This window comes from Pleurodeles waltl, chromosome 7 (genome assembly GCF_031143425.1).
Source record: "Pleurodeles waltl isolate 20211129_DDA chromosome 7, aPleWal1.hap1.20221129, whole genome shotgun sequence".
NCBI lineage: Eukaryota > Metazoa > Chordata > Amphibia > Caudata > Salamandridae > Pleurodeles > Pleurodeles waltl.
This window is the reverse complement of record NC_090446.1, coordinates 1,216,096,735-1,216,113,262: the sequence shown is the minus strand read 5'-3', so window position 1 is coordinate 1,216,113,262 and position 16,528 is coordinate 1,216,096,735. Positions and strand designations below refer to the sequence as shown.

Sequence of the window (16,528 nt, the reverse complement as noted above, 5' to 3'; positions counted from 1 at the left end):
TTAATTTTGCAAGGGCCTCACCTCTCTGCGCCAAGATTTCACTAGAGCCATCTTCGACCTCCATCAGTCCTTGTGTCAGACAGATGCCCACTTGACTACTTTGGAGTCGACGGTGGCAGATCACATCCTCGACAATGTTGATAGAATGGCATGCATCAGAAAATTGGAGAGGAGACATCTAACTTTACAGGACAAAATAGACAATCTGGAGAATCGCTCTGGGAGCAATAATATCCGCATCCAGGGCCTGTCTGCCTCCATTTCACCAGCTGATCTACAATCCCTTGTCAAGGCTCCATTTGCCCATATCTAGCAGCTTCCTGATGCCTCTTTGGTTCTCCTGGGCTGTACCCACAGGGCGTGTTTTGCTTTCTAGCAGCAAAAGAACTTTGCTTCAGACACCCTGACCGGGTACACCATTTTCATCAAAAGGAACAGATCTTGCTGTCCGCACGCCAGCAGGAACCAATCGTCTTTCATGGTGATTCAGTGTCTGTATATCAGCATGTCTCTGCTAACACGTTAGCCTGTCATAAAGACCTCAAGGAAAAGCCCAACATCTGCAATGTAACAAGATTCCTTCCTTTTGGGGCTTCTCGCTCTGCTTATACTGCACCCACTGGCACAAGAGGATTTCTTCTCACACGCCACAAAAATTCCGTGGGGCCATCGGCCTGTCCCCCCTCCATCTGATGTGGACCAGCCTGCTGAATCGCGAGACCTTGCTTTGATAGATGAGGATGGGGGTTGACTTGCTGGCGCTTCCAGCCCTCGCGCCAAGCCAAGAAGGCGGCCCAGAACCTCAAAAGACAGGCGGCTAAGAAACAGCATCCCCTTTCCTCTGATGATGACACGCTGCCTTGAACGTTTGACTCTCTTTAGTGGGGAATTGATTGGATTTTTCATATTTGTTATGTTTTTACAGTTGGCTGAGGGTTGGTGTCTCTTCCTCTTTAGCCAATAACTGTTTTCTTCCTGTCTTCCTCATAATAATACTATGGTTGATTGGGGGTGGGGGGGGCACCTGGTTCGAAGCATGAGCTCAACCCATCCTTGTGGTTGTTAGCTTGTTTATTTTGATGCACAGCTTATCTGCTATTGCTAATCATTCAATCATTTCTTTTTAGTTATTTCCAGCTTAATATTTGCCTGTTTACAGATAGGTGGCCGCCGGCCTATTCACAGCTTGGTGCCTTCATTTCCAGCTATTGCAGCTATGTTTCTTGTTAATTTGTTATGGCTGTTGACTCATTTGTACATGACGCACCTTGCCAGCATGCGGAAGCCACACATATACTGTTATACCATAGAAGTACTGGGAGTCTGCACACATAACTATGCATGACCACCATACATATTGTATCGTTAACATTCAGGGTCTCAACACCCCTCTTAAACATAGGGCATTAGACACTTGGTTATGCCGCAAGGAGACCGATGTGCTTTTACAAGAAACACATCTTCTCAGAGCTGATCCTAAGGGCCTATTGTTATCCCACCCACACAATTCCACTCTTGCTACACCCGCAAATCCCAGGGATTGGCCATCCTGTTTCGTAGAGACCTCTCCTTTACCCTGGACAGCACATATGAGGACCATGAGGGACAACAGATCGATAGGCATACACTGTACCTTTGGCTCAACGTGACTGTTCGTTTTTTCAATCTATGGTCCCAATGGAGATAGAGATGAATTCTATTCCGACCTTTTTCCAAGTGTCTCCCACTTCCACAGGGGTGATGTGGTGTTTGGGGGGTGGGGAATATGGGAATTCAGTGTTCCTTTGGACCTGGGCATGGACTGCTCAGATCCCCGAAGGGATGAACTTCACCCTCCCCTTGTCTCGACTCAGGGTATATTTAATCTGACCTTGTCTGATGCTTCGCGTCACCACCACACACAGGAACAGGACTACACGTTCTTTTCAAATGTCTACAGAACATATTCGATAATTGGCTATTTTTTATTATCTTCGTCCTTATTGCCCAGCCTTCTCGACTCTAAAATTGATGTTAGAGTTATCTCTGACCATGCGCTAGTTTGGCTGACCCTTATCTTGGTGACCTCACAAGGCCCATTTTTTCAGCCATGGACCCTGAGTGACGAAGCGATTATGGACCCAGCCCCTCTTGATTGCATTAAAGACACTATAAAACATTATTTTCCTGAAAAAGAAACCGGGATATGTAACCTGAGACCCTCGGACACTGCAAAAGTGTTTTTTTAGGGTGAGCTTATCTCATACAATGGCCTTTGAGCGGGTGAATAAGCTCCTCAACAAGAATTAGAGTCTCAGATACTAGAAATGGAGGCACGCCACAGAGAATGGGGCTCCCACAGGACTTTGCTGGACTTACGCCAACTGCAGGGTGACCTTGAACATCTTTTAATGAAATCAGCAGCGTACAAAAAAACTGCTTTACATTAATCAAACATATTATGAAAATGGGGACAAAGCAGACAGACTTAGTGCATAACTTGTGCATCCACTGTACCTGCAACCGAGAACTCTCAGATGTGGAGGGTTGTCTTCGACGCGAGACAGAGGAAATCTAAGTGATTTTTAGTAACTATTATTCTACCCTTTACCAGGCACAACAGCTTGATGCTCAGCAACAAGATGATTATCTGAGCACCTATAGACCTCTGGCTATATCGGAAGAGTTGCGTCTTCTAGAGGAAGACCTAATCCTGGATAAGGTCAGAGAGGCAAGTGGCAGCATCCCTTCACGCAATGCGCCTAGCCCGGATGGCTATATCTCAACATTTCATAAAGCCTATGCCTCTCTTCTGATTGAGCCTGTAGTACGTGTTTTTAATTCATTTTTAACTTCAAAGTTAACTTAGCTAAGTCACTGGGTATGGCAGTCTCTCATCCCCCTAACAGTCTGGAGGGCCCCATTAGACATGCAGGCTTTTGGTTGGAGACGTCTGCCACCCCCTATCTAGGGATCCATTTGGCACCTCTAACAAAGGACCTATACACTTGTAATATACTGCCCTCCTCACATCCCTTTTCAAGGACTTGTATCATTGGAGAAAACCATAAATCTCATTGTTTGGTAGACTTAACAGCTTGAAAATTAATTTTATTCCTCAACTGGTATATGTTCTCCAGACTTGCCCACTTTCCCTCTCCCCTTCATTACGAATACATAATCAGGCGAAAATGCTTGCTTTTTTATTGGGAAATAAGTCCCTGAGAGTGGCGGGTGCAACACTGAGCAGGCCGGTTGCAGAGGGAGGCTTGAGATTTCCCAGAGTTTCAGCGTACGTTCTGCGGGCACAGCTTTTCCCCCTCCTTAGACTGAAATCATGACCCTGATAAGAAACCCAGGATCCGGGTGGAGCGGGCCTTTTCCCCCTTCCCTTTCACTGGGCTCTTATGGCTACCGATGTCTTTCAAAGCTTAATCCCCCTCCCCCTGTTGCCTTTAACATAGTTGCTCTTGTCCTACTGGAGAGAGGTACGCTAACCTAGGGCATCCTGACTGACCCTTTGGAGCATGACCCTGATTTTATCCCAGATGCGGCTCATCCTAGTTTGTTTAGCTAGAATAAGGGATGCTCCCCCACTCTGGAGGATTTCTTTAACAATGGTGATTTGCGGTCGAGGGATGACTTGATTGCCTAATATGCCCTCACCCGTCAGTATAGCTTCAAACTGACCAAGGCACTACATTGGTCAGGCAGACTTCACTCATGTTAGGCATGCCAATGCGGTGCCCCACCTGTTGAGTCCCTTTACCTGAATATTATGCGCCTTAAAGGCATCTTGTGGCTCTATCAATATCTTCTACAACTGACTCCCTCTAAAAAAACATGCCTATGTGATACAGTGGGAAAGGAAATTGGCCACAGAAATATCTGATGACACGTTTGGCAAAGAGCAACTCGATCGTTGATCTGCATACATTAGAAGGACAATGCCTATAAAATACCGACCCATTGGTTACCCCAAACGATTCTTTTGGGCAATCCGTGAGCGATATAATTTTTCCTACGACAACCTCTCAGGGTGACATTTTATCCAACCTACTTACTGCCAGCACAATTTTGTGTGGCGGAGTTATGGAAACAGCCACTCTTCCCTTCAATAAATATGTGATGGGGGAAGGTTTGGACCATTTATGCTATGGAAAAACTGACTGCTCTCATCTGTGACAGAGTGGCCAAATTCAATGTCACCTGGCCACCCTTCACCACCAATATTAAGTAATTGCAAAAGGCAGGAGGTCTCCATATGTCAATATCTAAAACATTGCACACATTTGACATCCACATCATATCATCCTTTGTATGCAGGTGTATATGATATGTTCTTCCTGCTATGTGTAAGTCTGATTCATTATTTCTGGCGACTCTGTACAATGTGTCATGTGTACCTGTTTCAATCTGAAAATACAAAAAAAAATTGAAGAAAAAAAATGCAGAAACAAATTAGGGGTATAATCTTGTTGGTTAATTAAAATTTTGTTTGTATGTGAATTGTATTTTAATTAGTATTTTACAAAATGGTTATTCAAGATTACCTTGAATGTATTGACTGAAGATACCTAATTCAGAAGCAAAACATTCAACATTGAAGGTAATAGGCGGCATGACCAACAAGATGGAGGAGTAGCAGTGTCTGAGTGAAATTCTGGCGAGGCCTAGCTGAATCTGACAATTTCCTGGACTCCTGTTGCTCATCTGCCCCTCAGAATCCCTGTTCATGTACCCCTGGCTATTGAACATTGTAGCAGCACCGCTTTGAGGCCCCTGAGATGCTCTATGTTGATATGTAAGACTGCTGAAAATATAGAGCATTCCGTGATAAAATGGCGGCAACCTGAAATGGGCATGAACTCTACCGACTGCCTGTTTTACCCTGCCAACACAGAGAAGGGACATCAGAGTGGACGTCGGAGACCCGAGTAATTTTGTGGCCTTCTCCCAACCTCTGCCTTCTACTTGCGCAATCGGGGAGCAGACTGGTGCTCGTGCCGCAGATGGACCCTGCCAGCTGCGGCCTGAGGGCTTAGAATGGAGTCTGGTCGTCCTGGACATCTGCGCTGCTGCGGAGGCGACTGTAAGGGGACAAGTGACCAGACGACGGAAGGGGTAAGACCTTTCCGCTGCGAGTCTGAACCCAGGGCCTCTCCTGAGGATCAAAGCAGTGAGGCCTAGCAAAAACCTGGAGTGGACCATATGCACTGCGTGAACGGCGCCGACGGAGAGTTTGGGCTGATGTTGAAATATCAGAATGATCCCTCCCAGCAGCCGCGGTGAGTCCTAAGACAAGTGTGGCGAGGAATATCTGAGCCTGGGCCTGGGGGACAACACAAGAGCCTCGAGTGAGGTCTGGCTGAAGGGCCAGAGCAGCAGCACTGGGACTCATGAGACGGTGACTCTGGCCCCCTCTGCCACTGCAGGAGATTGGTGTATGGCTGGAGGTGGGACCGCAGGGAGCCCCCAAGAACCCAACAGCCTGAGGCCAACCTACTTGGCACTGAATGAGGCCTAGCTGGCCCATAGGGCTTAATAACTCACAGAAGACTCAGTCCGGCCAGACAGGAGAGGCTGAATGGGAGGGACTCTGAGCCTTCATCCTGAGTTGGGGGCGATAAAGTGGAATACATGGAGGGGAGCCCTTCCTCTGACCTGGGAGTGCAGTAATCCACCTACGCAACACCGTAACTGTGAGGAGGGCTGTATGGGAGAGTTGTGACTGGCACCCCCTTCCCCCCCCTTGCATAATCTGAAGTACCTGGGCCCTCCCAGGGGACACAGGTGGTGCAAAATCAAGGGAAGGTGTGGGGCCCGGTTCCCCCCCATCTGCCTTCTTTCTCCCCTGCAAGGTTTGGTGTTCCTGCGCAGTGGTGAACCACCTGGCCGGCAGCACGCAGGAGAGCATGCAGAGTGAATGGCGGGCGGGGACCTGCTGCCACCTGGAAGAGAAAGCCCACCCTTATTAAGAGTTGATTTAAATGAATCCCTGGGGGACCTTGGTGCAGCAGCAGCACTCATGGCCTATCTTTGCTCAAGACTGTAAACACGACCCAACTGAACTGAACTGAAGGGGACGGTCCCACTGAGGGACACAACGACCTGAGCTTGGTCCACATCTGACCTATTAATTCCCATTCCCCTCTTTTACCCCCTCCTACAGGTGCAATGGCAAGGGACAAAGACTCAAAATAATCCCATCAGGGAAAGATAGATCAGCACATTGAACAGGTGGAAACCCCTCCTGGAGATACAGAGGCTGCATCTCCCAACAATGCTGATATCTTGGCAGCGATCCATCAAGCTAGAACAGCGTTGGAAACAAAAATTGGTGACGTGGGCACGGAAGTCTTCCTGCTACGACAAGATCTTTTGAAGGTCGCAGACAGTCACGGAGAGGGAGGAATGCATATCCGAGCTGGAGGATGCCGACATACTACAGGGAAAGACTTGACTGAAGTTCAAGCACTTGCTAAAGAATTACTATGGAGGGATAATGATTCTGAAAATCGCGCAAGGCGCAACAACCTCAGATTTGTGGGCTTCCCGGAGGGAGTAGCGGGTTTCAATGTCCCTGCCTTTCTGAAACAATTGATCTGGGATACCTTCACCACTAACGGCCTTTCCACCTGCTTTGTCACTGAACGTCTGCATAGAGCGCTCACCCCCAGACCTGTACCAGGTGTTCCTCCACAAGTGATTATCACGTTCTTTTTTAATTTTCATGATTGGGATGTGATACTTAAAAATGCCTGCCGATTGGGGACACATAAACACAACTCCTCCACTATTCCTGATTACTCAAGGGAGGTACAAAACAGAGATGCTCTTTTGATGCAGTCAAGCTATACTTAGATCAATGCACTTCCACTATATGTTCCTTTTTCCCACCAAACTGAAAGTAATCTTCCAGGAAAAAACGTACTTCTTTGAAACTCTGGAGATAGGTGGAGGAGAGACCGCCCCACACAGACACCCTCCTGGGAGCCGACAAGGGGGACTGACCCAGGAGCCAGACCCAAGAGTTGGTCCACAAAACACAAACGATGGGCTAAGAAGAGAGAGGGGAGAGCCAGATCAATGGATAGATCAGATAGAGAAGAGGCAGTTTACAAGAAATCCTCAGACTCCGACATTAATGGGACGAGACAGGAAAAGATGTTGTATGGTTGGGAGAAGGAGACAGGAGGTCGCCTTGATTGCCCTCAGAGGTGGAACAGGAGCGAGATCCAGATGGGATAATACCGAACATTGAAAACAAACTATGAACAGATTGATTATTCTACAATTATTATGTGGTAAAGGGGCTCGTAGGGGCTACAGAGAACAGATAACGGGGAACTTAGGGATGGGCTCGCTAGCTGACATTGCAAAGGCACGACAGAGATGCAAACAAACCACTTCTGTAGCTACTGCTTTTTCCCTTTATTCCCTTCCCCAACCTACCAATTTTATCCAGTATTTTTTTTTGTTTCGTCATAGGTTTCAGTGGGGAGTGAAGTGTTTGTTGAGAGAGAGTACGGAATTTGAATAGAGTGTGAAAGCTGTAATCAGGGTGGGCAACTGCGAAAGTGAGTCCGCCGCTCCTTCAGATTCGCTCCCGTGGCCCGAGCGGTGAGTGGATGTGAGGACCGTCTCTCAGTTCATCACGAACCATTGATTCATAAGTTAGTGGGATTGTGGGTAGAATGGGCTACAGATCTCTTGGATCTGGTCCTGCCTAAAAGTGAATAAATGCGTATGATGGGCAGGGGGAGGGGTGAGAGGATCGGGTGTTTCTTACTGGATTACAGTTGTTGGGGCTATATATCAGTTTTACAAAAAACACAGGTGGTGTCACTGATTTACTATACAGTACAGCTCGTCAGGCTAAAATGCAAATATATTTACGCTCTAGCACTGACACGTCGCATACTAGTGAGTCAAATCCACTGAGTTGCTCGGTACTTGCATGGAATATTAGCAGATTAGGTGATAAAATAAAGAAAGGTCTGGTTGCAGCCTTTATTAAAAGACACAAACCAGATGTTGTTTTTCTGTAGGAGACTCACCTGAGAGACACACAATGTCGCTTCTTGGCATGAGGGGCATATACTACACTGGTACATGCCGGCTTCACCTCAGGCTCCCGGGGGTTGGTGATTTTGATTCATAGGTTCCCTTCCCCCCCCTTTCTGGGTCCAGAGATCATGGGTGGATCCCAGGGGGGGCGGTTCAGGCCTTATGGGGTAGACGGATGTTACACTTGTGAGTGTGTGTATGTGCCCCCCTGACTTCAGCAACCCACCTCTGGATAAAGTGATGGGAATATTGCTGGAAACAGATGTCCTTCCATATCCGCGGGGTGGGATGGGGGAATTTCATCGACACAATGTCCCCTGATATTGATAGATGCAGTTCAACTGCTGTCTCCCACAGGCAGATACGGCTGGTTTGTTCCGCGACCACACTGACGCTAACTGACATGTGGCGTCGCCACTACCCACTAACCAGAGAATACTCTTACTACCCAGGGATGCATAAAGTATTTTCGAGATTAGACTACATATTTACCCTGGCAGGCAAAGTGGAGGTGATCCAGCAGGAGGAATACCTAGCCAGGGGTCTGTCTGATCATGCCCCACTATGGATCACCATGAGACGGAGGCCCCTGGTGGGGGGCTAAGCTAGAAACTGAACACTTGGGAGCTGCGTGATGAGAAAGTAGGGCGCGAACTCCGGGTGGCCACTGAACTTTATTTTAAGGAAAATAAAGAATCTGCGACTTAACAGGTGGTGCTGCTAGAGCAGAGGCTGACGAGCAAAATGTGTGCAGGCCGCCTCACCAGCCCCGTCGCCAATGAGAAATGTGGAAGCTCTACGAGCTGACTATCGGGCATTTGTACATGAGGCACAGGCTCTGGTCTTTGCCACCCAGCCCCACATTTATGATACCAGAGACAAGGCAGGTAAGTTAATAGCATGGCTGGGCCACCGGGAAATAGAGGCACCAAATAGAAGGAGCAGATGGCTCCATTTATTATACAGACAAAGACATAGCAGGCTCCTTCACGACCTTTTATGAGACTCTGTATAGGGATTGCCGGCTGGCGATGCAGTCTGAAATTAAGGAATACCTCAATGAACTCTTTCAGTAGACGTCCGTGAGGCGCACAAGGAGGGACTTTCTCTTTCCAAAGTGAAGGCAGCTATATCCCAACTGAACTCTGGCAAAACGCCAGGCCTAACAGTATCCCTTCAGAATTTAAGAAATACGCAAACCTACTGCCCCCCCCACCTGCTTATCATGTCTTTCATCCGACGTGCGTAAAGCCACAATAGTGGTGTTACATAAAGCATGGAAGCCTGCTACCAACTGTGGGTCTTATCGACCCATCTCATTACTTAACATTGTGACCAAGATACTTACAACAATATTGGCCACAAGACTCATTGATGTTATTTCACCACTACTACATAAAGATCAATCTGGCTTTATGCCCAATGACTCCATAACTGGTTAGCAGAGGTCTAGACTTGTTCTAACCCACATTGGTTCATATCTTAAGATGGTTTGGCTTTGGTCCTCAATTCCTGCACTGGGTGGAGCTGCTATATCATGCTCCTGTGGTGGAGGTACAAGTTAACTGCAAGCTCTCTGCAGACTTTCCCATTAGAAGAGGTACCCGACAGGGCTGCCTCTTGCGTCCCTCCTCCTGCCCACCCGAACATCAAGGGCTTCTGTATCGCTGGGTCCCTGATACATGAGGAAAAGATCTCATTATCTGCAGATGATGTCCTTTTGTATCTTACCCACCCGGAGAGTTGATCCCAGTAATATGGCAGGCTTTTGACAGATATGGTGCCCATTCTGGATACACCATAAACTGGGGCAAATAGGTTCTCTTTTCTATCTTTAGTGACCTAGATCTATCAGTCCTGCCTGTGAGACTGTGGAGGTCTAGAGGGTTTCCGATATCTGGGAATATATGCCACTCAGACTCCGAAGATATGCCTAGAGAAGAACCTCACTAGGATACTGACAATGCTTCATGAAGATGCAGAGCATTGGAAGATACTATCCCTAACTATAATGGGAAGGGCAGCTATGTTTAAGATGATCACCCCCCCCAAAGTTTCTATACACCCTTCAGAATATATATTACAGAATTCCAGATGAGCTATTCGCTAAAATAGTGAACTTAGAAAATTGTTATGGAACAATAAGCAACCTAGGGTTACCCTCACGACACTGCAGCATAACCAGTACAACAATGGTATTGCGCTTCCTGATATCAAAGCCTATTATTGGGTAATCTACTTAATTGCTATTAATGACTGGAGCTATCTACCCAAGGACCATCCCACCTATGCATTTGAAAAAACCCAGTTCCATGGACACCCCTTCCAACACTATATCTGTGGAGGGGGCGAGGGACTGGGAAATTTCTACCAGCAACACAAGTGGCGATTGAGGCATGGCTTAAAACAAATAATAGGGTGGGCACATAGAATTACCTGAGAGACCTTTTAAAGAACTGGGGAAACTTAAGGGCTTCAAAATCTGGGACCGCATCACCATTTCCAAAGTGGGAGACCTTATCCAGGGAAGGGACCTCATGTCCTTCCGATCCCTTTAGAGGGACTATCACCTCCATGAAACACAACACTTAATTACCACTTAGACATGCGTGGAGGTATTAAGGCATAAACACAGACCTCCCGAAATGTGTCCTTTGAGTGTAGACTTGTACTGTAGGAGCTGGCCGTAAAAGCAATTTCTTTAATTTATAGATCTATTAATAAACTCCCTAAAGAAGTTAAGGACCTCTTTGGACATGCCCAACCATACAGTCATACTGGCAACGAATAATCAATGAGCAGAGTGGTGGGGGCAACATTACCCCCGACCCCAAGTACATCCTTCTTGGTATACCTAATAATGTGGATATTCCATGGGCAAAACTTCTTTTCTGTAACCTTGGTTTAGAGATGTTGCAAAATGCTGGAGGTCACCTGAACGACCATCTCTGTCAGAATGGAGGGCGGGGATGGACCTATACATACATGATTCCAGAAAAAGTTACCTATAAAATCAGGATCACCCCATAAGTTTTGAAATATTGGGGGTGGGTGGATTGAATACTATGTCCTGGAGATGTTGGAAAATGCACCTGCTATCCCATCCTTACATGACTGATGTGTCACCAGATCTCATTGTATGCAATGTTGGGCTGTTTAAAGTGTGTCGCAATGCCCTTATTTCACGACCAGTGACATATGTTTTTCTTCTGCCCACCTGTGTTGTTTCTTTATATGCCACAGGCAAAAGTTGGTGTCCATTTGTATTATTTTTTTTACTAAAACCAAATAAGAAACATTTTAAAACACATTGCAGGCAATACTACTACTTGAATGTCTATTGTTTATTAGAATTTGGATAGAATAATTTACAACAACAAACAGTTATTTTAAACTTTAGAGATGTACCAAATTTTCTGGACTTTTGGGAACTGGGTCTGCCACAAATTGTACATGCAACATTCCTTATAATAGTGAAGACATTCAGCTTTCACTGTGAATTAAATGTGTTTTGAAGTGCCTGTTGTACACGTATGTCAAGACAGATTTATCATTTAATAAAATGCATGTAGCCTTATCACCATAAATGTTGCCTTCTTCTTTCTGCAAACATTTGTGTTGACTCATAACTGTTATGCGCTTTCTTTAAGTTTACAGGAGGTTTCTAAACAGGGTTGTAGGTTTGATCACCTTATCTTAGTTTACATAGGTTTAGAACCGGTTTTCATTATCGTCTTAGGAGGAAAAAACAGAGAGCTAGCCATAGAATTATTAATGTACTCTTTTAACTACTTTAAAAGGATTGTGGGTTTGCTTCATGACATAACAGCATTTCTCATTCTTATAGGTGCGAGGCTACAAAACATTTTTACGGCTTTTCCCTCATGAAGTCGTAAACGTGCATCCTGTTTTGGATATGCTTGCAATTCAGAATCCAAAAGACCATGAGGTATGTACCTTATTTATGATGTTGCCAGAATTTTGAACCGAAATTAATTTTGAGTTTGATGCCTATAAATCTGTGAAGGACATGGGAATGAAATCTTAATTTACACTTCGTGGCCCTGTCTTATGCTAAACAGCAGGAGAAATCATTTGCACTGTAAAAGAAGCCCTGATGGCAATTGGTATACATTGTTAATTGCACCGGGGAGGCTAAAATCATAATTTGCAATTGGGTCATTGCAGGCTAGCCCAGAAAGTACTGATTGTTGAGCTATTGGCGTAGTTTCGAGTTGGGTTTAATGGAAGATCTTCTATTTGTAGAGGGAGTGGTGGCTCCTCAGTTGGAGAATTTTCTACATAAGGATAATATGGTGTACAGTCTGAATTGTGCTCCAAATGAGTTGCACGATTCTTTTCTCCACTTGTAGACAGTGCTGAGCATGTTTTCATAAAGAGGAGTAGGTTGCCTCTGTGTAGGCAGTTGTCTTTGGATCGCAGACCACGAGCTAAGCAGCATTTCTTAAAGTAAATCTTCACAACCATGCTGACAGTTTTGAGACACCTTGAGACTGCTGTCGCTCTAATAAAGTGTGATTCATTCTTGTCATTGTTTTGCAGACATGGGAAACCAGGTACATGCTGCTTCTTTGGCTTTCGATGACCTGCTTAATTCCATTTGATTTGTCACGTCTTGATGGAAACATCTCGTCACAGATTGGGCCAACCCGCATGCCTATAATGGATCAGATACTCCACATCGCTGAGGTGTGTATTGTTGTATATGCCTCGATTTTGGCTTGTTTTTCCTCATATTTGTGGGTTCTTAGTTTTTGCAGAAAATGGCTTATTCTTTTACAGCTCACCTGTAACAATGCCAAAAAAGGCATACTGTTTTAGTTGTTTCCGTGATAAAATAACCATTTCAAGGCAATATTCAGGATCTTCAGTGACTACCTATACATTGGCACTGAAAAATACACATTGCTTGACTTAACAATGCTGTTAGGACATATTGACATTCTTTGATTGTAATGATATGAGAATGTGTGATGTTTTGGTGAACGATAGCAACCATGTGCTCCCTGTTGCTTGTACGCCCAAAAACAAGGCCACTTGAGCCATTATGAGTATCAATGACTTTGCCCCATTGTCCACCAACTTAAAGTATCTTGTGTAAGCATCACTCTTGAAGGAGGTAGTCCTGGTCCACCAAGATGCAGTCATCACTAGTTCTTTATGAAACCAGCTACCACTCAAAGATGTTTGCCCGTTACCTCTTTTTCTGAACTCTCCTGCAAAATGTCAAAAAGAGAAATTACCAGAAAACCTCACACGCACAGAAGTACATGTCACATCTCGGTCCATTCCACAACTGCCTTTTGGGAGGCATCCCCATGAGAGGGACAGAAACTGCCATTTAAACATCAGAGAGGTCCTCATTTTTGTAGATGCAGACTATAAACCATAATACTCCCTGGCTAGTATAGGCTAACATAATGGAAAACAAATGATTCTAATTAAATGATACAATGCTCTAGAGCGGTTGTTATAAAAAAAAATTCATAAAGTCCGCACAATAAGAAATGAGTCACTGAAAATCCTTGTGGCTAACAATGTCAAATGATCTGTCAAGGTTTCATCTTTTTCATCCTCGTCTTTTAACATGTTTCAGCCAAGTGAGTTGCCAATTAAAACCAATTTCAAAGCAGTATATTGAACTTTACTGGAAAAAATATCTTCACTGTGCCTTAACCTTTCTGGCATAGCTTAATGAGAAAGGCCTACCAAAATCTTCCCTTTTGAGAAGTGAGTTGCAAATTTAAGAGACTTGGGACTTGGACAAAAAAACAGGGACCTCCTTTGGTGGCAAGGTTGAATTTAGAGACTTGAAAGAGGGTTTTCTTTTGCTCTGAAGATTAAGGGGCAGTTGGTAAATACAGATTTTTTTCTGCCTGGTAAGATGAAGCTAGTTGGTGTAAGCTTTCAAAGGCTTAACAAGCTACTTTAAATTGCACGTATGATGCTGGCTAAAGAATGCCCAACCTACTAAGTTGGAAGAAACAGTATTTTACCTCTGAGCTTTACTAGGAAACAGAGGAGGTATCCTGATCAAGGATGATGCTTAGGCTTTTCACTCTGCTGCCGACATTGTTTCAGTCGGTAAAGATTTATGGTAATCTAAGCATACAGGTGGAACAGGGGCTCTTAATCTTTTGCGTCTGCAGACCCCTGGTGAATTACTGCTGGAAGAATACACTGAAAACCCGAAACAACTATCCACCAAACCTATACGCAAAATGGTGAAATATTGTATTTAATTCACAAACCAAAAAATATACAAAACTTGAAATTTTACATGTTAATAGGAATGTTGGGCCATTCTAAATTGTTTTTATTTTTTAAAATCAAAGCCATATTCAAGAGACAAGTAAATTACTTTGTCTTTTTTGCTTCAAATGTATGTTCTCTTTTGAGCTGCTCCTATGAATCCAGCTAAGGATAACAACTTATTAGCCTTCAATCTCAAATTTCTTCCCATTCAAAAATATCCAAAGTTACATTTTTGTCATATACGTATACTCTATTTAATTTTCAGAACAGTCACACACCCCATGAATAGTAGGTTTCCTGCTTCCCTTCCCCAGAGGTCTGCGGACCACATGTTAAGAACCACTAAGCTAGACTGTCTACCCCAGAGCCAAAGATGAATTCCATTTTAGCCCTGTTGTGCTGAAGGTAGTGCTTAGTCATCCGTGTTTGGACTGTGTGCATTCTATGTTGAGCACTGGAGAGGTGTCAGGAGAGAGTCTAATATTCATCTACTTATTGCCAGCATGTGACTAGAAAGACACCTGAAAGATGGATTAGAATGCTGAACTGTACGCTTAATAGTGCAGGAGACAAAGCTGAGCTCTGGGAAATGCCACAGCCCACCCTACAAGCCTTAGAGTTGAAAGAATGTAATTTAAGGTCTGGCCTTCAAGAAAGAACTCAAATGATTTGATGGTATGTTCTGAGGTGTGAGGCACAGTTGTCAAGCCTCTCAGTAAGATGGAGCACTTTACAGTGTTGGAAGCCATAGAGAATTTGAGGAGGACATAAAGGGAGTCTGCGTTTAGCCATGACCCACAACAAAGTGTCTTGGACTCATGGATGCATGTACGCCATCTGTGGCAAGTATAAGACTAAACAGTAATGTTCCACAGAAGGCCAGCCCAATCCTCCTGCTGATCTGTGGATGACAAATTTCCAAATTGCAAGATTAGGTCTCGCCTAACCCCAAATTAAGGCCTTAGTGGTCTTATCGACCTGACAGAGGATCGAGAGGGGTATTAGTTGGGGAAGCATGCTAAACATGTATGTGATACGGGGAAAGGTAACCATTTTCACCACTTGAGCCTGTCCCCAGAGAGATATTCAGGTGGGACCACTTTGTGAACTCCAGTCAGATTTGCTCCATTAACGGGTCAAGGTTATCCGTCACTATGCCCTCCAGGCCCCTGTTTACTAGTACGTCCAGGTACCTGAGGTGGAATTTATCCACCGGAATGGGTTATCGGCAATAGTGGCGCAGGTGGTAATCTGCAACAGCGGCAAGGCCTCGCTCTTTCCCCAGTTCACCTTGTAGCGAGATATTGCTGCAAAAACATCAATAGTCTCCAGCACCACAGGGATCAAGGAGGGTAAGGCCAGCAAGGGGAGTAACATGTCATCTGTGTATAGACAGTGTTCAGGGACTTCCGGGCGTAGGAATACCTATTATCCGATTGGCGCATGGATGCCGCTAAAGGCTCCATCGCAAGGAGAAAGAGCAAGAGGGGAGAGTGGGCAACCTTTACAGGAACCCCTAAGGGCCAGGAAGGGGTCATAAAGAAAGCTCCTTCAACTGACCTGCTCTGAAGGGGAATTGTAAAGCCATCTCACTCTGGAGATCAGGTCCTCGCCAAGGCCAAATTTCCAGAGCGTGGCAAACCGATAGTCCCATTCTGTCCTGTCAAATGCCTTCTTGGGATCCATCGACAGTTCTGAGGCCTCATCCGGAGGTCTGCTGCTTGCTAGACTGCATGAGCTAATGTGCAGAGATGATTGCATGAAGAGCGCCCTGGGACGTACACCACTTGCGAATGGTGAATAATAGAGGGAAGGACTTGTTTAAGGTGAGATCCTAGAATGCTTGCCAGTATCTTGACATCCCCATTGAGCAAGGGTATAGGGCGATAACTGCATGAAGAAGAGAATCCTTTGCTGCTTTGGAGAGGACCGAAATCAGCACTCTGTTGGACAATAAACCCAAGGACCCAGCGCTATCGGCCTCAGGGAAGGCCTAAAAGAGAAGATCCACCACCTCGGAGTTGGTCAATTTTTTAGAATGCCGCCGGGAAACCATCCTCACTTAGGACTTTGTGAAAGAGTAGATCCGAGATGGCCTGCTCTGTCACCTCCTTGGTGATCACGCCCAGAAACAGCTACCTGCTGCCCTCTGAGAAGCACTGTATGTGAATAACATCCAAAAGGAGTTTATCTACTCTGTTCC

At 45.3% G+C, this 16,528-nt stretch overlaps 1 protein-coding gene across 1 annotated transcript in view; it reads left to right on the top strand.

Moving 5' to 3' along the window:
- TBCD (tubulin folding cofactor D) overlaps positions 1–16,528 on the top strand; it is a 1,666,801-nt gene that overhangs the window by 87,522 nt on the left and 1,562,751 nt on the right. Inside the window, 2 exon segments of the mRNA XM_069200356.1 lie at positions 11,897–11,998; positions 12,613–12,759. Of these exon segments, the coding sequence (XP_069056457.1) occupies positions 11,897–11,998; positions 12,613–12,759 (249 nt within the window).